Source organism: Vombatus ursinus, unplaced genomic scaffold (genome assembly GCF_900497805.2).
Source record: "Vombatus ursinus unplaced genomic scaffold, bare-nosed wombat genome assembly UNPS02000582.1, whole genome shotgun sequence".
NCBI lineage: Eukaryota > Metazoa > Chordata > Mammalia > Diprotodontia > Vombatidae > Vombatus > Vombatus ursinus.
In genome coordinates, this window is record NW_020940360.1 from 10,439,864 (window position 1) to 10,464,644 (window position 24,781).

Sequence of the window (24,781 nt, forward strand, 5' to 3'; positions counted from 1 at the left end):
CCAAGAACTGGAAACTGAGGGAGTGCCCATCAATTGGGGAATGGCTGAACAAGTTGTAGTACATAAACGTAATGGAATACTATTGTGCTATAAGAAATGATGAGCAGGCAGACTTCAGAAAAACCTGGAAAGACTTATATGAACTGAAGCTGAGTGAAGTGAGCAGAACCAAGAAAACATTGTACACAGTAATAGCAACATTGTGTGATGACTAACTTTGATAGACTTAGCTCTTCACAGCAACGCAAAGATCTAAAACAATTCCAAAAGATTCATGATGGAAAATGGTATTCACATTCAGAGAAAGAACTATGGAGTTTGAATGCGGACCAAAGCATACTATTTGCTCTGTTTTGTTTTCTTCTTCCTCGTGGTTACTCCCATGGGTTCTAATTCTTTTCTACAACATGACAAATGTGAAAATGTTTAATATTTATGTATATGTATGGCATATATTAGATTGCATGCCATCTTAGAGAGGGACAGAAATTTTATACTTAAAATCTTACGGAAGTTAATGTTGAAATGTAAAAACAAATGAATTTTTTAAAAAAAGCATGACAGGGATAATGAGCCAAAAAATGAGACTGAGAAGGAATGGACAGGTACGAGGAGAACTAGGAAAGAGCAGTTTCACAAAAACCTCCCAAGAGGAGAGAATATTCAAAAAAATGTGGTAAATATTGGTAAATGCAGCAGAAAGGCTGAGAATGAAGGCTGAGAGATCACAAAATGTGGTAATTAGAAATTGTAGATAACTTTGAAGAAAATAGTTTCAGTTGAGTGATGAAGTTCAAAACCAGATTGCAAAGGGGCTAAGAAGTGAGGGGAATTGGAGGCACTAGGTATAGACATTTTTTTTTAATAGTATGACTAAGAAAAGGAGGAGAGCTGTAGTTCACTGGCTTGAGGCAATGGTAGGGTCGAATGAAGGATTTTTAAGGAGACAAGTATGTTTTAAGGCAAGACAAAGGATCCAGTAGATAGGAAAAGGTTGAAGATGAGAGAAAGAGAGAGAAAAACCAGAGGAGGATATAATTTGTTAGAGAAATGGAAAGGAATGAGTTCAAATTCACATGCAGAGGGTTAGGTCTTGACAAGGAAAAAGGCCATCTTTTTTGTTGGATACTGGGTGAAAGGAAAGAGTGTGAGATTATATATATATACAAGGTAACTTTGGAGAGGAGGCACTAGCATCTGGCAGGGTATCAGGAACAGTCTCCTGTAGAAGAGGATCCTTGGAAAGCTTTTAAGGAAATTGGGGGGGAGGCAGCTAGGTGGCACAGTGGATAGAGCACCGGCCCTGGAGTCAGGAGGACCTCAGTTCAAATCCGACCTCAGACCAAACACTTGACACTTAACTAGCTGTGTGACCCTGGGCAAGTCACTTAACCCCAACTGCCTAAAAAAACAAAAAACAAACAAAAAATAAGGAAACTAGGGATTTTAAGAACTGAGGGGGAGGAAGATGTATATTCCAAGCTTGGGAGATAGACAAATGTGCAAAGGAGCAGAGATGGGTGATCACATAGGTAGTAAAAGGCAGAAGTAGGGCTCAAACCCAGATTCCCCCACTTCATATCCAGCCTCCTTTCGTTACAACAAATTTGAGGTATTTACCACAAAGATTTTTCTCCCCCACATTTAAAAATTGGTTCAGATAGGAAAAGTGACCTGCCCAACACCACACTGCTGCTACACATGTTGCCTAGCCCCATTACTCCGTAAACTCCCTGAGGGCAGGAACTCTGATTCCTTCTAGTGTTTAACAACGTCTGACACCCAACAAACCCTTAACAAACACTTGAGGACTGCCTGTTTAGTCTCAGGGCTTGGATGAGAAGCCACCTTTCCCAAGAGACTGATACAGTGTGAATTTGAGGGAAGGGAGCTGGCTGGAAATCTTGGTTTCAATGTTGGCCAGACAGCTGGGTGACCAGGGGTCCGAGGCTCCTAACCCGCAAAGTGGATGTTTCAACACTCGCCCTCCTCACCTTCACAGGGCTGTGAGGAGGAGAAAGCAAACCAAAGTGCTCCAGAAATGCGCGTCGTAATGACTGCTCCCACTACACCAGGGGGCAGGCGACAAAGTTTTGCTAACAGACATGACAAGCTGCAAACCCGGCCCCTGTCCTGGTGACTCAAAGCCCTCGGCCCCCGACGCCGACTTCCCTGTGTCTCCAGGAGGAGGACGGGGCTGGGGACCGGGGAAGAGGCCTGGGCCGCCGGTGGTCTCCCAACCCCGTGGCAGGAGGCGCAGGAGGCGTCCTCGGGGATCAGTCTTAGCCGAGCTTCCCTCCCCCACTCTCGGGCGGGCCAGGTACCTGAGAGGCGATGGACCTGCGGAAAGCGCAGGCCATGGCTCCACAGCTCGGGTGAATCGCGACCCCAGAACGGGAGACTGGTCCCGCGAGACCACCCCTCCCCACCCCGCCCCCGCTCGTCCCGCCCCGCCCCTTTCTAGAAGGCCCGCCCCCAATCCCGCGAAACGCCATTCCGGAAGCGGACTGCGAACCAATCGCTGATCAGAAGCTCTCTTCCTCTCTCTCTGACCTTTCGCCCCGCCCCATCCGTCTGCCGCTGGGGAACTCGGGAAATGCCCAATTCCGCTTGAACCTAGCGGGAGCTGGGCATCATGGCTACCTCCTCGGTGTCCAAGGTGAGTGGGCGGAGGGGGCGCGTCTCCGGGCACGCAATGGACGTACCGCTTGCTCGTTCCCCCACTTCTCGGCTACGCCCTCTTCCTCCTCCTCTTCCATGACTGGGGCCTCTTTCTCACCCTCTACCTGACCTGCATCTGGCGTCAGTCCAGGCTTGTGTCCCGGCGGGAGTAGCCGAGGGAGGGAGCAGCCAGGTCTGTGCGCCGCCCGGCGAGGCCCGTTGGGCCAGCAATCAGGAAGACCTGAGTTCAAAATAGGCCTCAGATGTTTAGTCCCGGTGTGACAACTCTTTGCCCCTTTTCCTCAACTGTAAAATGTAGATATTTATAGGATTATCGTGGGGATCAAATGAGATGATATTTGTAAAGCCCTTAGCATAGGGCTTGGCATATAGTAGGCGCTAGATAAATGCTTATTCTTCCTCCACCGACTCCCCCATCCCCACCGTTAAGAAGCAGAGCCCAATTCATAGCTCTGTCCACCTATCTTCTAGTATCGACTAGTAGCTCCTGCTAAGACCCTGACATTCAAGGCCTTACATGCCCCAACTTCCCAGCCTTAACCCGAACCAGAATCCTAAGGTGATATATTTAAAGCGTTAAGCAAATGGAACCATCTTGTCCAACTTCACATTTTATAGATGAGGAAACAGACCCATGGAGGTTAAGCAGCTTGCCTGGGGTCACGTGGTAATAAGTGGACAAGTTAGTATTTGAATCCAGGGCTTCCTGGGTTCCACTGTACACTGAGAACAAAAAGCAGGGTTAAATTCACACCTAGTTCTTGCCACTCTAATTGGGTGCTGTCTCCTTCAGGAAGCCTTCCATTAGACTGTCTTTTGCCTTTCTTTGTGTCCCAGCTGCTTAATACAGTGCCCAGGACACTAAATAAATGCTTCTTGTTGTTGTCTGAGTTTCATTCTTGTAGAGGACCATGACATCTGGAAGGTGATGCCTTGACTTGCAAATGAATTGGATTTAAGTGAGGGAGGACTGTACAAAGTCACCAGCCTCGCTCTCTCCTCCTGAGCCATCTGGGTACAGTGGCAAGACGTATAGATCAGGATGCCTGGAGATGGCCCTGGATGCAGTGGGAAACCTTGTTTCCTAGGTCTCAGTTTGACTTAATGACTTCCAACCAGAAGTAGTTCTCTCCTCAAACCTCTTAGAGGAATTTCCTTTCACTTCCTCTTCTTTACCCTCATCTCACAGCCCAATTGAAAATTTGAATCCTGGGCATGTATCAAACTATGCCAATTATAATTTAGATAAACAGCCACAAAACCTCATAATCCTTATTTGAATGATATGTGGAAGTGTTTCGGTTGAGACCCCTCAAAGACAGGAGTACAGGACGGGGTCATCTAGAATGAATTCACAGGCTCAAGCATTCTTTAAGTCAAGTTGGCAATAAGTTTATTGTTACATTTTTCAGCGGGCAAGGATTCTTAAGGAACCTGTGACCTTAGAGGGGTACAGTTAAAGTTTACATAGGATAAAATACAATAAAACATGTGCCAAATGTGCTAACTGGGTGATTCAGGGCAGGATCAGGGAGTGGTTAAGGAACGGTCAGTTCTTAAAGGAACATACACTTCTTGTATCTACTTCGAAGACCTTTTACTCAGAGTTCACTAGGAAAAGCCCACAACGAGGGCCAAGTGGAGGTGTGGTTTTAGGCCTGCTACGTCACTAAGTTAACTAGAGTTCAGAGGTAACTAAGAGTTGTCCAGTCTGCCATCAGTCAATGCCTTGTTTGACAAGATAGATGTAGGGAGTATCCATATGTCTTAGGTCTAGAATACAGATAACGAGGAGTCCAGGATGTAGATAATGAGGTAGGGCAGTAGTATAGATAGTCCAGTGGGTAAGAGTATCTTTATGACCCAGCGCAAAGCCAGTTCAAACTAATAATTCCTTCAGGTGCTGTTTGTAACTGCACCAGGGAGAAAGAGAAGGGTCTCGCAGGGGCCCACTCAGGAGTAATTGCTAGGCACAATGTCCTTGGACTGGGGAGAAACTGCCAGGGATAGTGTTTCTGAGGCTAGAGAGAAACATGGTTATGGAACTGGGGTTCCAGTACAAGTACCCAAGCACCCCAACAGAAGGGAGGAGAAGGAAGCAGTGTGAGTGCTACATTCATGAGGAAATTTTAGCTCTGTTTTATGCAACAAGCTTGTTTCCCAGAACAGCAGAAAGAGTGATGACTCTGGTGAAGTAGGGTCAAGGTTCAAATCCTGCCTGTGATGCTTGTTACATATCTGACCTAGGGCAAGTAACTTGGGCCCAGGTTTCCTTCTCTAAAAAGTGGGGGAACTGGTCTCTGAGGTCCTTTCCTGCTCCAGATTTGCAATCCTTTGAAATAAAAGCGCTTTGATAAATCCAGGTTTTAACTACTCTAATTCCAGGCCCCAGTAGCTACTATAGAAGGTGCCTTAGGAAACAATATAAAATAGTACACATTAGGCATTTAATAAATGTTTGTTGAAAATACAGGTTTGGGGTGAGAGTTGGGGATGGGTGGGCATGTCACACTTATGAAGAAACAGGATCCAGGAAAACTCACTGGATGACTTGTTGCCATTCTTCTTTCCCTGTTTGCTCTGGCTTCATTCCCTAATTTCCTGGTCTGCCTTGTGAAGTCTTCTGGGGTATAATCTAAGCTCTTCTTTTGCTCTGTAGTGTTCTATATCAATCAGTCAACAACATTGTGTGTTTAGCATTATGCTAAATGACAAATAGAAGCAAATAGTAAAATAACTAGAACTTGCTTTTAAAGTTATTTTTAAAGTAACTTTTATTTTAACTTTTGTCAATTAACAAGCATTAATTTTCCTCATCTCCCAAATTGGGGAGTAGGGGGAATTTTTTTTTTTCAGCCAAAGACAAGGTTTATTAGAACATCTGTCATATTGGGCAGACTCTTAAGGAGTCTGAATGTTAGTGAGGTATTGGCTAGATTATAAGAATCTGAGCACCTTAATGGAGACAAGATGGACCTTATATACAGAAAGACTGTGGGAGGGATCTAGGAGTGGTGAAGTAGTCTGGGTGGGGGAGGGACCGGGATCACGTGGCCAAAGGAGAATGTAGCCTAGCTAGGATTAAGGATGGGAAATGGCTGGGGGCCGTGGGGAGGTAAGACAGTAGACTAGGTTAAGAGGATCAGAATTGGAAGATTTGGTGTAGCCACCATGAAAGACCAGTTGATGGGATTATAGCCTCAGGAGAACACCAGAGATTTGGCCTTGTGGGAAAGTCCAGAGTTTTTCCTTTTTTGGGGGTCTAGATCCCATCCTCATCATTCCCCCCTCAAACAAATGGGACCCAAATTTTTTTGGGGTAAGGGGCGACGGTCTTGGCTTCTGAAACTGCTTCCTGCTGGCAAGGGGCGTAGAGGTTTCCCTGCCTGGGGGGGGGGGGGGGGGTCCCAAAAAGGAGGTTGACTGGAACCCAGCACAGGCTGTATCCAGGGAACAATGGGGGGGTGGGACATTGGCTGGTACCAGATATTTGCTACCAACTGTAAATGAATAGGCTGTAGTCTGGAAGATACAGATCTGACAGAAAAGACTACAGGGATCCAGATATGACAGGATAAAACAGCCTTAGCTGTTTGGATTCAGATAATTCAGTTTTTCAACCATGCTGTATCAAATATACCTCATAGCCAGACTTAGGAATAGCCAAGTGGGCAACATTCCTTTTCAAAGGAACATAATGGAGAAGCCGAGCCAGGAGGATCCCCTCTTAGATTGAGGCTAAAATTGTCCTCTCATCTTTTCCCGATGCTGACTTCCCACCAATATCACATTCTCTCTGAGTAGCTTGTGGCATTTCTCTCAGATGGTGGATTATTGATTATCGATGGATTATTATGATCCATTAGACAACTCAAAATAAAATCCTATGAGCTCTTACCTTAAACAGCAAGTTTCACTAATTTAGGAAAAACTTTTCCAGGATTTAGGGTTATTTCTATATACTTGCAAATTCTCAGCAAGACAAAACCCAAACAAGTTTTTTTTTTGGCAAGTTTGCACATTAAAACAATAACCAACAATAGCCAAATTTTTTTATCGGGAACCAAATTATGAAAAGTTGCTTGACATAATTGATACAAAAAGTTCACCAATTTGAAACGTGAAACAAACCCATTACCAAACAGATGACTTCAGTTTTGTTAAATGCATTTCCAAATTACTTTACACAGAGAATCAACATCTCATCATTAACAGTTAAAACTACAACTTTAAAAAAAGCTTGCTTACCCTAGTTGGGAGGCTAACTTCTTTATCTTGAGCAGGATGTGCTGAACCTGGGTGATGCTTCCAGGCAAAGGTTGCCCCAGGGCCCAAGGCCATTGCCAGTGGCGCCCATGCTGTAGTTGCTGCCCCTCCCCCTCCTTCTTTTCCTCAGGCGGGGGAGGGCAAAATCAAAGGTGAGGGGGAAAGGGTGAAACTCTCTTCTCCTAAGAGAGGGGTTAACAGATACCCTCTTGACTCAAAGGAAGGGAGTGACCAGAGTTTTAAGGAGGTGTTTCAGAATTCCTTAATGATTAATCACAAAATCTCCAGAATCTGTTAAGATGTTTTTAGCTGTTTTAATTTTTCCCTGTAACTTCCATGAAGGAGGATTCTGGAGTGTAGAGGGGAGTAAGTAAGCCTCAAGGAACCAGAAAGCAACTGTAGTTTCTAGTGCTGAGAAAATTGACAGAATTGTGCATATGCTCCCAGATAGGGTGTCCATCCTTGTCCTCTATGCTGCAGAAGGTGCCCCCAGGTCCATGGCCTCTAACTGAACCAGTGGACCGAGAGCATCAGGCTGAGTGCGAGACAGCCTCGTAACTGTCTGTCTGAAAAGAGCAACCACAACCGCAACTGCAGAGCAAGAAAAGAGGCGGGGAGGCTTACATACCTTCCAGTCTTGGCTAGAGAAGAACTCGGGGTTAGGCAGTTTCCCTGTACGGGCCACCAATGTTGAGGTTTAGGGGTTTAGGGGTGCTGGGACCCCAATAACACAACATTCGTATCTTGCCCAAAAGAATTCGACCCAAGCCTTCTTTCAGCCAAAGATGAGGTTTGTTAGAACATCTGTCATATTGGGCAGACTCTTAAGGAGTCTGAATGTCAGTGAGCTATTGACTAGATTGTAAGAATCTGAGCCAGGAATTTTTTTTCAAAAACAAATATGCATAGGCAAAACACATTCTTACACTGGTCATATCCAAAAACGGATACCTCATGCTGAACCCTGAGTCCATAATCTCTCTGGCAGGAGTTGGATACCATGCTCCATCCTTATACTTCTGGAATTGTTTTGTTGATTGAATTGATAAAGAGTTTTTAAATCTTTACTTCAGCCAAAGCATAATACATTTTGCTCCTTATTTTACCTCTGGGTGAATTATGTTTAAAGTTTTGGATCCTGCTTTCTTATCCATTCTGCTATCCTCTTTTGTTTTATGGTTGAATTCATCCCATTCACATTTACAGTAATGACATAGCAAGTGTATATTTTCCTCCATCCTACTCTATTGTACTTTTTCCCTGTACCTTCTTTATAAAAAAGAGGGAGGTAAGGGGGAAGGCCTATGCCTAGCTTCAGTGCTCTAAGTTTGGTGCAATCTGATTCTATTTCCTTGCCCTACTTCTGTTTTCCTCACCTAGAGCCCACCCACAGTTTCTTATCTTTTCTTTTAAATTCCATTTTTTTCAATCCACTGTCCTTTGTTAGAGTTTGTTTTGCTTGCGGGGATGAGGATAATAATAGTAGATTGGTAGAGTTGTCACAGAGGATTGAATGAGATAATATATATAAAGCACTATCTTACCTTAATGGGGCAGCTAAATGGCTTAGTAGATATAGTGCTGGGCCTGGAGTCAGGAAGATCTGAGGTTCAAATATGGCCTCACACTTACTAGCTGTGTGACCCTGGGCAAGTCATTTAACCCTGTTTGCCTCAGTTTCTTCATCTGTCAAATGAGCTGTAGAAGAAAATGGCAAACCACTCCAGTGTCTTTGCCAAGAAAACCTCAAATAGTTTTAGACAGAATCTGAAATGAAGGAACAACAACAATAACAATAGCATCTTACCCAAGAAATGGGTTCTCTGAAAACTGGAACATACCAAACAGAAATTAATGACCCCATGAGAGAGCAAAAAATATTACATCAAAATCAAAAGACTGAAAAAAATATAAGAAAATATGTTATCTGATATTGAACCAAATGACTTGGAAAGCAGGTCAAAGAGATAATTCAGGAATCATTAGACTCCCTGAAAACCATGACATTATAAAGGTAGAATAAAGATTTGACACCTGGTTGGATATTAAGATAAAGGAAAAGAAAGAGTCAGGAATGATTCCCAGGCTACAAACCTCAGTGACTGGAAGGATAATGGTACACTACACAGTAATAGGAAAATTAGGAAGAGGGGAGGGTTTTGGGGGCCTGGGGATGTTGTGAAGAAGAGGAATTCTGTTTTGGACATGTTGAATTTGAGATGCATATAGGACATATCCATTTGAAGTCTAAAAAGTAGTTGGTGATGCAGGATTAATGTTTAAGGGAGAGACTAGGCTTAGGTAGAAAAATCTAGAGGTTGTGTGAATCGAGTTCGTAGTTGGAATCATGGAACCTGATGACATCACCAATAAAGAAGAGAAGAGAGCCCAGGAGAGAGTCCTGTGTGCATTTGTGAATACAGGATGATGAGCCATCAAAGGAGACAGAAGAAGGAGCTAGAAAGGTTGGAGGAGAACCGAGAAAAGTCAATGTTAAAGGAATCCAGAGAAGAAAGAGTATCCAAGGACAAGGTGGTTAACATCAAATGTTCCAGAGGGATCAAGAAGGATGAGGACTGAGAAAAAGCCATTGAATTTAGTAATTGAGATCATTGGTAACCTTGGAGAGGGCATTTTTCATTTAAGTGGTGATCTCAGAAGCCACATTGCAAGGGAGGCAGGCTAGACAACAGTTCTTTTGAAAAATATCTGAGGGTTTTGTTGGTTAAGAGCTCTCTTAAGTGTGTTGACTCATGGCTCTTGAAATCATGTAAGTCATGGTTTTCAATAAGACGCTCAGAAAAGTTCATATGATATCAGGTAACATTAAGAGACATAATTCCCATAAAAAAGGAGGTGATCGTCCTACTGTATTTAGCCTTATCTGAACCATATCTGGATTATTGTGTTCAGTTCTTAATACTGTATTTTAGTAAGGACAATCAAAAGTTGGAGGGCATATCCAGGATATGGGAATATATCAGTTTAAAGAATTGCAAGGATCTAGACTGGAGTAGAGCCAGGGGAGTAAAGAGCATGATAAGTGTTTTAAGTATCAGCTTTTTTTGTTTGTTTTTTTGTTTTTTTGCTAGGCAATGGGGTCAAGTAACTTGCCCAGGGTCACACAGCTAGTAAGTGTCAAGTGTTTGGTCTGAGGATTTGAACTCAGGTCCTCCTGACTCCAGAGCTGGTGCTCTATCCACTGTACCACCTAGCTGCCCCTAAGTATCATCTTTTTAAGAGGGATTAGATTTATTCTGCTTGATCCTTGAAGGCACAATTGAGAGCAATAGACAGAAATCCTAGAGAGGTCAATTTCAGTCCAGTGTAAGGAAAGCTTCCTAATGATTAAGTCCCTCCAAAAGTGGAATATGCTGCCTTGCTGAGGTAGTAGATTTCCCTTAACTGGAAGTCTTCAGGTGGAGTCTGTATAACTCTAAGTCCATAATGTTGGAGTGATAATTACTCTTCAGGTGCAAAGATTCAGTAAACTGCCAACTCTGAAGTTCTGTGAAAATACTACATCTGGGGCGGAGCCAAGATGGTGGAGTAAAAACTGGGACTTGCTTGAGCTTTCCCACATACCCCTCCAAATACTTGTAAAAAAATGACTAACCCACAAAAAGACAGAGTGAAACAAATTTCCAGCCCAAGACAACCTGGAAGGTCGACAGGAAAGGTCTGTTGCACCAGACTGAGAGAGGAGCGCAGTCTAGCTCAAGCAGCACAAGCACACCCAGCAAACCCTAAGCAAAGGGACTGAATCACTGGCTGCTGTGGTAGTTTCTAGACTTCTCAACCCACAAATGCCAAAGACAACTTAGAAGGTCAGTAGGAAAGGTCTGTCAGACCTGGGTGAGAGAAGAACACAGTCCCAGCCCCAGCACAGCTCTAGGGAAGCAGCTGCTTCCAGTGTTCTCAGCCCACAGACAGTAGGGGGATTGAACAACTGGTTAGAAGGACATTATAGGGGTCTCTTTTCTGGTACTGAGGCAGGAAACTGTTGCTTTGTCCATACTTGAATCTGGGTCACAGACCTGGGTGGCAGTTCTGGGGCAAGGAAGAGCACTGGCATAGCAGAATTTGTGGCAGCAATGGAGAGGGACCCCTCCTCACAGTTCCAGGGCAGAAGAGAGTGCTTGTGGTCACTCGAAGACCAGAACACAGGACAGGAGAGGAGTCAACACCTCTCCTTAGATCATAACACCTTGGAAGAACTGAACACTTACAAGTCCTTAATAGTATCTTGGAAAACAGCTGCACAAAACCCCTAAAGCTTGGAATAATATGCCTTCCACACTGGAAACAGAGCCCTACCTTAACAAAGAGTTAAAAAGTCAAGTAATTGACTGGGAAAATGAGCAAATAGTGGGAAGAAACTCAGACTATAGAAACTTAGTGACAAGGAAGATTAAAACATATAATCAGAAGAAGACAACAAAGTCAAAGCTCCTACATTCAAAGCCTCCAAGAAAAATATGAATTGGTCTCAGGCCGTGGAAGAGTTCCAAAAGGACTTTGAAAATCAAGTAAGAGAAGTAGAGGAAAAATTGGGAAGAGAAATGAGAGTGATGCAAGAAAATCATGAAAAAATGAGTTAACAGCTTACTAAAGGAGACCCCAAAAAAATACTAAAGAAAATAACACCTTAAAAAATAGACTAGAGGGGGCAGCTAGGTGGCACAGTGGATAGAGCACCGGCCCTGAAGTCAGGAGGACCTGAATTCAAATCTGGCCTCAGACCAAACACTTGACACTTACTAGCTGTGTGACCCTGGGCAAGTCACTTAACCCCAAGTGCCTCACCAAAAAAAAAAAGAAATTATAAAACAAAACCAAAAGAATGAAAAAATAGAAGATAATGTGAAATATGTCACTGGAAAAACAACTGACTTGGAAAATAGATCCAGGAGAGATAATTTAAAAATTTATAGGACTAACTGAAAGCCATGATCAAAAAAGAGCCTAGACATCATCTTTCAAGAAATCATTAAGGAAAACTGCCCTGATATTCTGGAACTAGAGGGTAAAATAGAAATTGAAAGAATCCACTGATCACCTCCTGAAAGAGATCCCAAAATGAAAACTGCCACGAATATTATAGACAAATTCCAGAGTTCCCAGGTCAAGGAGAAAATATTGAAAGCAGCCAGAAAGAAACAATTCAAGTATTGTGGAAACACAATCAGGATAACACAAGATTTAGCAGCTGTTACATTAAGGGATTGGAGGGCTTGGAATATGATATTCTGGAGGTCAAAGGAGCTAGAATTAAAACCAAGAATCACCTACCCAGAAAAACTGAGTGTAATCAATGAGGGGGGGGGAAATTGACATTCAATGACATAGAGGAATTTAATGCATTCTTGAGAAGCCAGAGCTTAACAGAAAAATTGACTTTCAAATATAAGACTTGAGAAGCATGAAAAGGTAAACAGAAAAGAGGAATCATAGGGGATTTATTAAAGTTGAACTGTTTACAATCCTATATGGAAAGATGATATTTGTAATTCATGAGACTTTTCCCTTTATTAGGATAGTTGGAGGGAATAGATAGATAGATAGATAGAGGGCATAGGGTGAGTTGAATATGAAGGGATGATATCTAAAAAAATAAAATTAAGGGATGAGAGAGGAATGTATTGGGAGAAGGAGAAAGGGAGAGGTAGAATGGGGTAAGTAATCTCACATAAAAGAGGCAAGAAAAAAGCTTTTGCAGTGGAGGGAAAGAGGGAGAAGGTGAGAGAGAATGAGTGAACCTTACTCTCATCGGATTTGACTTAAGGAGGGAATAACATATGCACTCAATTAGGTATGGAAATCTATTTTACCCTACAGGAAGGTAGGGAGAAATGGGGATAAGAGGGGAGGGTGTGATAGAAGGACAGATTCAGGCAGGGGGTATCAGAAGCAAACACTTTTGAGGAGGGACAGGGTCAAAGTTGAGGATAGAATTAATGGGGGGTGGGATAGGATGGAGGGAAATACAGTTAGTCTTTTACAACATGACTTAGGGAAGTTTTTTGCATGACTACACGTGTATAACATCGAATAGCTTGCCTTCTCAATGAGGATGGGTGGGGAGGGAGGAAGGGAGAACATTTGCAACTCAGATTTTTAAAAATGAATGTTAAAAATTGTTTTTACATGCAACTGGGAAATAAGATACACAGGCAATGGGGTATAGAAATCTATCTTACCCTACAGGAAAAGAGAAGGGGAAGGGAATAAGAGAAGGGGGGGGAGGTGATAGAAGGGAGGGCAGATTTGGGGAAAGGGTTAATCAGAATGCACACTGTCTTGGGGAGGGGGAGAGGAGAGATGGGGAGAAAACTTGGAACTCAAAATCATGTGGAAGTGAATGTTGAAAACTAAAAATTTTTTTTTTAAAATAAAGAAAAAAAAAAGAAAATACTACATCTACTCTTCACCCTCCACCAGCTTTTGTCATGTATTACATGTAAAAATTCATTTTGGGTGGGAGAAAAAAATGAACTTATAAAAAAGGAGGAAAATTAGAAGAATGACTATGAGGTTTCAAAGCCAAACCGGAGATGGACAAGAAACTGTTTGCCTCTGATCAGTTCAGGGGGGTTTAGTTTGTGGCAGGTGTGAGATTTTTAGGAACTGTATGTCTGGTGGAAGAAGAGAGACACCCTGGCTGGCTGTATATAGAGTATGCTCTACTAGATATATAGTTGCCTAGGGATACACATAGGGCAAATAAAGTCAAAGAGACTAAGATATTTCTTCAATGAGGGAGGCAATGGAGCTAGACAGATGGGCTGTTCCAGGGCATCTTAGGAACAAATTCTGAATCACTGGGTGAAAATTTAACAAAGGGGGTTTTCAGGAAGATGGAGGAATGAAAAGCCACAGGAGTCCCTAACACATCAGCATTTCCCTCAAAAATAGCAAAAGAAATGATAAAAAGAAATCTTTAACCAGGCTAGATTTTTATTCTTCAAAGATTGCACTGTTCCATAATTTGCAGCTATATAACATTGTTCAGAGAGTACTACTATTAAGAAAGTGAATTTTATGCCTGGGAGAAGCTTGGTATCAATGAAAGCACTGTACAGGTTACCAAAAGCAATCCATCATGCTTTCTTCCTCTTAGTCATTTCTGGATCCTGCTTTTTGTCATGTGACTGTCTTTAGACATTTGAATCAATTGTTCTATGAATTTTCCATCCAATTACATATTATATAGTCTGGATAATATTAATTCTTCGTCTGCTTGTTTTTTCCTATGTGGATAATTAGGCTAATTCTTTTGGGGGATTATGAATCTCAGGTGATAGCAGGGTTTAGGGGCAATTAGCATAATGCCCTCCACAAGTAGCATTGGAAGATGTCACCATCTAGAAAGAATTCCTCCTTCATTTGTTTTTGTTTATCTTTTATGAGAGTAGTGAACAATTTTGGCGGTTATTTGTCTCTGTTTCATGTCTCACTTGATATTGACAGTCAAGATTCTTGGACAAATTATCTTTTGCATTTATCAAGGGATAGTATATGATTTTAATATATGCATGGGAGACACCCTGTTGGAGAAGAGTGTTTAGGGCTACATTTTTCTTTACCAAAGCAAATGCTTTTTAAAAATAAACAAGAGTAAGAACAGTGGAATCTTGGATTATCAGTGCTACTCACATTATTGAGGATGCTATAACTTGCAAAAGCTCAAAAGCTTGCATCCTATTTTCATTAAACATATATCACTGTTGCATATTTAGATGATTTTCATTAGGAGTTTATAGAGTTCAGATAGTAGGCATATGGGTCTGTAGGTCTCTCAATCCCATTTATTCATTTATTATTATTTTTTTTTTTAGCAGAGAGGGGGTATTTCTGGGTGTTATAATACTTTTGATGCTTTACCTTTCAAGGAAGCTTTCTTCGATTCAAATTTAGTATATGGAAATGTATTATATGTGATTAGTTGAACTTGATGAGGTTAAATGATGAAAATTTTGTTCTATCTTCTAAGACTCTCCCAATGGAAAGCATGAATATCCTCTTTAATATCATGTTGAAATAATTGAGGACATTCCTTTGAGAGAGTATGGGGAATACCCTTAGCTTGGGTATATATTGATATCTCATTAAGGATGATTTAAAACCATGGGTACAAAAATATTTATAGTAGCTCTTTTTGTGGTGGCAAAGAATTGGAAATTGAGGAGACACCCATCAATTAGGGAATGGCTGAATGAGTTGTGGTATATGAATGTAATGGAATTGTGCTATAAGAAATGATGAGCAGGCAGACTTCAGAAAAACCTGGGAAGACCTATATGAACTGATGCTGAGTGAAATGAGTAGAATCAGGAGAACGTTGTACACAATAACAGCCTCACTGTGCAATGACTGACTTTGATAGGCTTGGCGCTTCTCAGCAACGCAAGGATCTAAGACAACTCCAAAAGACTCACGATGGAAAATGCTATCCACATCCAGAGAAAGAACCATGGAGTCTGAATGCAGATGGAAGCATAATATTTGCTCTCCTTTTCCTTTGTAGTTTTGTTTTATTACTTCATTCTCGTGGCTCCTCCCACTAGTTCTAATTGTTCTTTACATCATGACTAATGAGAAAATATGTTTAATATGAATGTATAAGTAGAGCCTATATCAGATTGCATGCTGTCTTGTGAAGGGGAGAGGAGTGGGAGGGGGAGAAAATTGAAAACTCAAAATCTTATGGAAATGAATGTTGAAGACTAAAAATAAATAATTAAAAAAAGGATGATTTGATTGAGGCTATTGACCTGAACACTTGGACTTAAGCCTATAAAAGTGAGCAGACAGATGAATGAATGAAAAAGCATTTAAATACTTACTATGTGTCTAATCCAGATCTTGTGGAAATCAGAAGTCTACAGGGAGCTAAGCATAGTTACTGAACAGAGGATGTTCTTGGGCCACTAGCAGGGAAAGTCTGCTTACTCGTATAGTCTTCCCTAGAGATCTCCTTCTGCTTCAAAGATGATACTTGTGAAGAGGAAGAGGCAGGACAGTAAAGGAGTTCACAAAGAGGGAACCACATGTTCTAAAGGACAGCAAAAACCAGGGGGGATTGGTGGAGTGGTACACCTTCCTGGAAGCAGCCTTCTGGAGATTGGAGAGTAGGTTTCCTGGACAGCCCTGTGTTGCCTCCTTTGGACAGCTAAGGTGTAGTAGTTTCTTGGGGGAAGGTTATTCTCCTGGATATACATTCTATACATACTTGACCTCATTCAGATGTTTTTCCTGTCTTTGTTTCCTTTATTTCCATTTCTTTTTCCTCCCTTAGCATATTGGAGACTGACGTGTTAGTCCTATTTGTAGTATTTTCACTCTTGAGGAAATAAATTTTGGGTATAGAAATCCTGACCAATGTTTGTTGTTGTTTAATTGTGATGGTAGAGGGTTTGGTTTTGTTTTATTTAGGGGTGGGTGGGGGTGTGTGTGTGTGTGTGTGTGTGTGTGTGTGTGTGTGTGTGTGTGTCTCCTTCCAGTTTTGTCTTTAAATGTCTTTGGAATGGTTTGACTTAACTGGGTCTCACACCAAACTTTCCACAAACTACTTTTTCCCCTCACTGCTTATTACTTTTGAAAAATAAGATTTTCAAAATGAGTTTATATCAATAACAATAATAGCTCACTTTAATATAGCATTAATAAAGCCCTTTATGTACATTATCTCATTTGCCCTGTGAGATCGGTCCTATTTTTATTCTCATTTTGCAAATGAAGAAGCTATGCAGAGGAATGCTGGTAAATTTTTAGCAACCAGGACACACTTCTAAGTTTAATGTGCATTATTATCACTTTCACCATCACTCACTATCTTACTAGACACCAATAAAATAATAAATTAAGCCCTGATTTTTGTAGCATTTGTTGATTTTTGAGATGTATGTTCAGACTTAACGTGTAACAAATAGCTCCTATGAGTGTGTTTGAGCTTGCTCCAGAACACCTCTGAAACTAAGATTCAGAAAAATCAAATGATCCCCTACATATACACACACAGAGTATATGTCTGATGTGGCATTCCAATCCAGGCCTTCCTAATCCACAAATCCAGAGTCTATCCCCTGTACCAAACTTCTTCCCAATTTTATTCTAAACTGATATTGCCCTTTGGTGCCACGTCTGTCTTTTTAAAAGGACATCAAGAATTTTTTTGGCGTTACCATTTTTTTCTTCCTTTGACCTCATTGGCGTGGCATTTGCTTTTTGTTAATTAAATTTAGGAAGGAAATTATTACAGTTTTTAAAAATCTAGCAATAAACCTCAAACTTCATTTTGGTTTATGGTTTCTATACTGCTGTTCCTCCTCCCTTATAAGAATTCCTAACAAGAAACAAGATTTCTTTTATTTTCCCTGTCTTTTATCATGGGTCGGTATTAAACAGCAACATATTATGTAAAAGAGGTTAAAGTGACAATGGATGATCTACAAATTGGATAATTAGAGAGTATATTTTCCTTTCAAAATATAGAGAAAAGGTTTTGGCTTCCATATATGGTTTTTTAATTGACTAATCAAATTCTTTAGCTATATAGATGTATATGTTATTTTTATACTTTGAATTTTATTAATTTGTCACTTTTTTCCTATAGGGTTGCTTTGTATTTAAACCAGATTTTAAGAGGAAAAAGGTCTCTTTTCCATTAGGTGAGTTAATACTTTGTTTTTTTGATCCAAGGAACCTATCAATCTTTTCAGGCCCAGTTCAGTCAGTTTAGTAATTCCCATGTCAAGGTTTGGTTTATTTACCCATGCATACATGCTGATTTTGTTCCCTTGGTGACTATCAGATGGAGAAGATAAATTCTTGGGGCTTTGACTTAAAGAAGAATCTAAATAGACCTTCAAAAATCAAGATATATAATAAATGTCCTGTAATGGATGTTTTCAGTTTTTAAAAAGATATTGACTGCTTACTTTTTCTATATGTCAGCAGAAAACTATTTATTTTGAGATAGATGATTTACTTTACTCATGCAAACCAAATTGCAATCAATCAAAAAAGTATTGATTAAGTATAACTATCTGATAGCACTGCTAGTTGCCATGTAGAAACGATAATATGTGCAAAAATTACGAGGTTGAATTTGGCAGTGAAGCATGTGTACCCTTTACCTCATTTAGGATGAATGCATGAATGGATGAATAAACATTTATTAAATGTTCACTGTGTGCCAACTCCTGTACTGGGGATACAAATACGAAAGCAAAGATAGTCTCAGCCACACAGTTAGGGACTTAAAAGACCCACTTAGTCAAGAAATTCTTGAATTGAAACAAAAGTAATAATTTGAATGTGGAATAGGACTTTTCTCAAAGATCAAAGAGGTCTACTCTTGACCTGTTCCTCATAATCTAAGCCAGGCTGATGTGGTCCTCAAGTGTGGCCCTTTGACTGAATCCAAACTCCAAAGATTCAGTCAAAGGGCCACTCTTGGGGACCTAGAAGGCCACATGTGGCCTCGAGGCCACAGGTTCCCCATCCCTGGTCTAAATACTACTAGACTTCTCAATAACAGAAGGAAAAAAGTGACTTAGGACATTCGGGCTTTATTAAGTTGGTCTCAAATCAGAGTACCCTGTCTCAGTTTTTAATTATTTTTTTTCCTTGAAAGATTGGAAAGTCACAGAGATAAACTTGAGATAGTGAACAGTGAATTCACATTAGAAATAATTCCTTTTTTCAGGGACTGGTAAATAACAAAAATAAAATCTAACGTTAGAAATTGTTTTTAGAAATAGAAACTTTTAATTTACACTTGAAGACTATTTTGTTTTTCTACTTTCAAGAAAGTAAATTATATGGGGCAGCTAGGTAGCGCAGTGGATAGAGCTCCAGCCTTGGAGTTAGGAGGACCTGAGTTCAAATGTGGCCTCAGACACTTGACACTTACTAGCTGTGTGACCCTGGGCAAATCACTTAACCCCAATTGCTTTACTGAAAAAAGAAAAAAAGTAAATGCTATGTGGTAACAGATTTTTTTTTTTTACTAGCTGTACAAAGTATATTATGTAAAATCATTTTACTGGATTTTAGCTAAAATTCAATAATCAGTGTTATTGATTTGCTTACGTAACACTAAATCTGCCACATAACTCACATTTACGTAGTATTTCATGATGTACAAAGTAGTTTGTATAGTATACAATGAATTTTATTTTTGTCCAGACCCATGATTTCATGAAGAACTTTCTGTGCCAAAATTCCTTCTACTGATACAGATGAGCAGTTTTATACTTAGATTTCTTTTTTCCTATAAATTTTGCAGTATCAGGAGCTGCCAAATAAAAATAGTAGCAGTACAGTTGTTCCTGGACCCAGTCTCTAGGGGTGGGGCCAGAAGTAGGAGCCACTGTGACAAGTTTCTTAGCAGGGGTTAGAAACCACCCGGAGCTTGGTTGTTTCAGGGAGAGCCAATGCTTTATTATCACCAGATGGGAAGTAGGCCAGAGCCAGAGAAGGAGATGTCCCAGGTTCAGAAATACAGGTCAGCAATGACAAAAATAGGAATTCAAAGAAGCGGTAGGCAAGGTTAGATGTGGTCCAAGAACCACGTATGAAGAAGGATAATTGAGCTCATCCAAAAGGTGATAATTCACCAATTTGACACTTGGAAGCCTATCCCATAATTCTTTTAAGTGTGTAGCTTTGTCACCTTGGATATTTGCCAGTACTTTATTAGTTTACTGTTTCCCACTACTGTTAGGGTTTTCTACATTGGAAATAGCTGCATTCTTATTTAATAACTGTGGGCCCCATTCTTTTGTAAATGTTACAGTTTAAAAAGAAACAATAAATATACAAAACAGAAATTCTTTAGGACCACATATTTATGTGGAATTAGATAATGTACTTTGGTCCATATTTATGTGCTACCATGACCTGTACATTGAATAGGACTTGACATCAAAAGTTTTAGCTTCTCTGTTTCCTCCTTTAGTGGCCCTGGACAAGGAATTTAACAACTGTGTCTAAGTTTGTTCATTTTCCCCACCTATCTCATAGGGTTGTTGCAAGGTGAAATAATGTGTGTGTGAGTACTTTTAAGTCTATAGAACACTATGCAAAGCCAAAGTGATATTGTTTATTCTCTTAATTTATTTCAATGAACAAAAATCAATTTTCTCCCCCTCCTGTCTCCAAAATCCCCATCAAAAGAAGAAGAAAAACCATAGTAATAAATGTGCCGAGTCAAGCAAAATAAATTCCTGTCTTGGCTGTATGCAAAAAAATTATGTCTCATTTTAGATTGAATCTATCACTACTCTTTTAAGAGTTGGGTAGTATGTTTCACCACTGATCCTCCAGAATCATGGTTGGTGAGGTTACTTACTTCTTTCAAAGTCATTTGTCTTTATAGTGTGGTTATCATATAAATTGTTCCTCTGATTCTGCTCACTTCACTTTGAAACCTTTCTCTTTTCCTTTCATTATTTCTTTTGTCCCAGTAGTATTCCACTGCATTCATATGCCACAATTTATTTTGCTGTTCCAAAGATATTGTTTACATTGATGTCATATTTATCCCAGGTTTGACGTACCTCTTTTCATGGCATTCCTGGTAAATGAAATTAGAAACACTGAAGATGGCATTTTGGGGCTATTATTTGGCAAGCTAGCTTGTTTTAAACTGATAAACAGAACTGAAGCATTGAAAAGTGAATTTAGAAATCTGAACTCATTTCACATGCCATGTAGTGATTTACCATTTAAACACTGGTCTTATTTGACACCTTAGAAAAGTGTCAAGCAACATTGATCCTTTGTGATGCTTAAGATCATAGAAGTTTAGAATTAGAAGGCATTTATTTTATGGATGAGAAAACTGAGAGCAAAAGATCGCTTTTGTTCAAGAGTACACAGTTGGTTAACTTTCACCGTATTTTAGAGAATGGAAAAGATTGTAGGTCATCAGTTTATTGCTACACCCAGTCACTGAGTTTGATGTCAAATCTGTGCCCAGCTGGCCACTCTGTAACTTAATTGCCAAAGCCACCCAAGCTTCCTAACAAGTAGAACTGCTCCAGAATGGAATGGCCTGCCATAGTAGATGGCAGGGATATTGTTGAAGGGATTTTGGTTCAAGTATGAGTTAGACTAGATGATTAATGAGGTCCTCTCTGATTCTGAGATATTGTGATTTATGATTTTCCAAGAACATTTTTTTTTTTTGCTACTTCTTAATGTTTTGTGGGAAGTGTTTATCATCATGTATGAATATTCTTGAGATGTGTTAAGATTTGACAAGTCTTATGACTTACATTTTAGCTTGTACTTCTGCAAGTTAGGGTGATTTTTAGTTTTAAACCAAGAGAAGTTTTCTTTGAAGGGGTTGCGTAGTGTTTTTTCATAATTAATGTGAAAAAAAATTTAAAAATTACAGGTTCTTATTTATTTTCTGTGTTCTCAGCTGACTATTTCAATGAAGGTGCAAGTCTTTCTGAAGATAGCAAACTACGCTTTGATACTTGTCAGTTGTTATGGCAACAGATGAAATCTGAAGCTGAGGTAGGTACTATTATAATGACTCAGAGTTAACTTAATATTTTAGATCACTTTTAGTCCTTTCCTTCCCTTCCTTGATGAAATATTTGAAATAAAACAGAACCATCAAGTATAATTTATATACCTTTCATGGGAAAATCTCACACATCAACTACCAACAGTAACAACTTTCAGACTTTTGGATTGTGTTCATACTGAATACCTTTTGTGACTAGCTCTTTATATGTAGTTTTACTTTTATTGTACCCCATGTACAGTCTTATTGCTAGGCTTTGAAACATGACTGTTATTTATACAGCCTATGCCTACTCCCCAGGATTGTATCAGCAGTCTGATCAAGGGTTTTGAGGAGATTTATACAAGAAGTGATCTATCTTCCATCTGCATAATTCCCAAAAGAAAATAATATGGGAAATAATGAGTTGGCAACTATGGTATACATTATTGAAGGAATTTGGTAAATGATATCACCCTCCTCAAATTATCTTAAAGCATTTCTTGTGGATTTCTCCTTTGCTCTTACCACATGTCCTGTTTTATATTATACTTGTTTGTAGAAATGTCATATCTCATTATTAGATTATAATTTTTCAAGGGCAGAGATGCTATTGTTTTTCATATCTTTATTTTCAGTACCAATCAAGCACAGTGTTTCTCAGGTGAATAAATCATTTAACTTTAATCTACTGTACATTCATACAGCAACTGTGTTTTAAATGTTTCTTTAATTGTTGAATTACATTGAGATGGAATGAATTAAAAGGTAAGGAGAAGCTTATGACATTCTGTGAAAAGTTCTCCACAGAAATGGATACTCACTCCCTGGAACTGACTAAGACAGTGGCTACTTTAAAAAAAAAAAAGAGTAAGCAGTAAATCGCTGTAACTCTCCCATATTCATTTCTAAACAACTATAAAATAGCACCCCAAGACAAAACCTGGAACAACAGAACCAGCAAAAAGAGGAGTGAAATAATCCTTAAGCCCAAGACGCTTGGAAAATGGGTGAAAAAGGTCCATCTCACTCAGGTAAAAGGGGAGTGCATTCTAGGACAAGAAGCATCCCAAGCAAGCCAGCAACAAGCCCCACCTCAGCAAACCAGCAGGACATCCTGAGCCCCAGTGTGGTAGAGTAGGCAAGTACCAACATCAGGGACACCCCGCCCCCAACATATCTTAGCATAGTCAGCGGAAGCAGCAGACTTTAACTCAGACAACCACCATGTGCTTCAGTATAGCACTGAGCAAACAGGCATCCTTCAGCAGCCAGACCTTCACAAGCTTAAGTTTAGCCCCACGGAAATGCAGAAGCACCCCACTGGGCCTCAGCATATGCCAGACACTACCACTAGGACCCCAGCTCAGCACCAGGTAAGCTGCCAGACTCCTAAGGCCTCCAGCAGCACCAGCCACCCCCCCCCACCCCCTCAGCACAGCACCAGACACCAAGGTCCCCTGGGGGGCCTCAGGACAACATCAGCACAGTACTAGGTAAACAGTCAAGACCTACAGCCACTGGCATAAAGTAGCCTGAGACAGTGCCCCTTCCACACTGGGAGCAGAGCTCATATTTAAAAGAAAGGAAAAAGCATCCCCCCCCAAAAAAAAGATGAGCAAAAAACAACAAAAAAGAATCTGAGCATAGAAAGTTATTATGGTGACAGGGAAGACCAGTACAGAAACTCAAAAGAGAATAGTAGTGTCAAAACACCTATGGGCAAAACCCCAAAGAAAAATAGGAAGTGGTCTCAAACCCAGAAAGAACTCATGGAATAGCTTAAAAAGGAGCTTAAAAATCATATGAGAAATAGAAGGGAAAATGGGAAAAGAAATGAGAGTGATGCAAGAGAATTATGAAAAGAGTCAACAGTTTAGAAAATTGCTTAAAAAGTAGAATTGGCCAAATGGAAAAGCTAATTGAGGAAAACAACACCTTAAAAGTGAGAATTGGGAAGTGAAAGCTAATGACTCTTTGAGACATCAAGAATCAATCAAATAAATTCAAAAGAATGAAAAAAAATGGAAGAAAACATAAACTACCTCATGGGAAAAACAACTGACTTAGAAAATAGATCTAGGAAAAGACAATATCAGAATCATTGGATGACCTGAAAGCCATAATCAAAAGGAGGACCTGTACAGCATCTTTCAAGAAATTATAAAGGAAACTGCCCTGATGTCCTGGAACCAGAGGGGAGAATAGGCATTGAAAGAATCCACTGATCACCTCAGGAAAGATATCCCAAAATAAAAACTCCAAGGAACATTATAGCCAAATTTCAGAACTATCAGGTAAAGGAAAAAATACAATGAGTAGCTAGAAACAAACAATTCAAATAGTGGCTAATTACAATCAGGATTACACAAGATTTGTCAGCTGCAGCATTAAAGGATCTGAGGACATGATATTCTAGAAAGCAAAGGAGCTAGGAATACAACCAAGAATCACTTACCCAGCAAAATTAAGCATAATACATCAGAAAAAACGATCATTCAATGAAATAGAAGGATTTCAAGCTTTCATAAGAAGACCAGAACTGAACCAAAAATTTGACCTCCCAATATCATGACTCAAGAGAAGCATAAATAGGTACAAAGGGAAAAGAAAACATAAGGGATTCAATAGAGCTAAACTATTTACATCCCTACATGGGAAAATGATACCTGTAATTCTTAAAAATTGTATCACTAATAGTACAGCTAGAAGGAATATACATAGACAGAGGGTACAGGTAGAAGGTGAATTTGAGGGAATGACATAGAAAAAAGGTAAGGGATGAGAAAGAGGAGTATCCTGTGTGCAGAAGGAAGGGAGAAGTAGAATGGGGTAAATTATTTCACATGAAGAGGCATGAAAGACCTATTACAGTGGAGGGGAAGACTGAAGGGTGAGTGATGAGCCTCACTTGAACCTTACTCTCATCAGTATTAGCTCAAAGAGAGAACCATATATACAATCAGTTGAATATAGAAATCTATCTTACCAGATGGGGAAGTAGATGGGGAGGAAATCAAATAAAGGGGATGGAGGGGTGGGTACTGACAGAAGAGAGGGTAGACTATGGGAGGCGGTAGACCAAAGCAAAACACTGGTGAGGAGGGAAAGAGTGAAAGGAGAGAAAGGACAGACAGGAGGAAAAATAGGATGGAGGGAAATACATAAGTAGTAATCATAACTGTGAATGTGAATGGGATGAACTCTCCCATAAAGTGGAAGAACATAGCAGAGTGGATCAAAAACCAGAATCCTATAATATGTTCCTATGTTGTTTACATGAAACACACTTGAAGCAGAGACACACAC

General features: G+C 40.1%; 2 protein-coding genes across 7 annotated transcripts in view; one reads left to right on the forward strand and one right to left on the reverse strand.

Annotated features, from left to right (window-relative positions):
• RARS2 (arginyl-tRNA synthetase 2, mitochondrial) overlaps positions 1-2,421 on the reverse strand; it is a 64,292-nt gene extending 61,871 nt beyond the window's left edge. For 3 of the 4 annotated variants that reach the window (XM_027855018.1, XM_027855008.1, XM_027855000.1), the window contains exon 1: positions 2,325-2,421. In XM_027855018.1, the coding sequence (XP_027710819.1) occupies positions 2,325-2,360 (36 nt within the window). In that variant the 5' untranslated portion in view covers positions 2,361-2,421. The remainder of the gene's footprint in view (positions 1-2,324) is intronic. The other variant, XM_027855034.1, reaches the window with a different exon arrangement.
• Positions 2,422-2,571: 150 nt separating this feature from the next.
• The window catches only part of ORC3 (origin recognition complex subunit 3), a 123,637-nt gene continuing 101,427 nt past the window's right edge, over positions 2,572-24,781 (forward strand). For all 3 annotated transcript variants that reach the window (XM_027856217.1, XM_027856233.1, XM_027856226.1), the window contains exons 1-3: positions 2,572-2,659; positions 17,564-17,618; positions 21,383-21,480. In XM_027856217.1, coding sequence (XP_027712018.1) covers positions 2,636-2,659; positions 17,564-17,618; positions 21,383-21,480 — 177 coding nt within the window. In that variant the 5' untranslated portion in view covers positions 2,572-2,635. The remainder of the gene's footprint in view (positions 2,660-17,563; positions 17,619-21,382; positions 21,481-24,781) is intronic.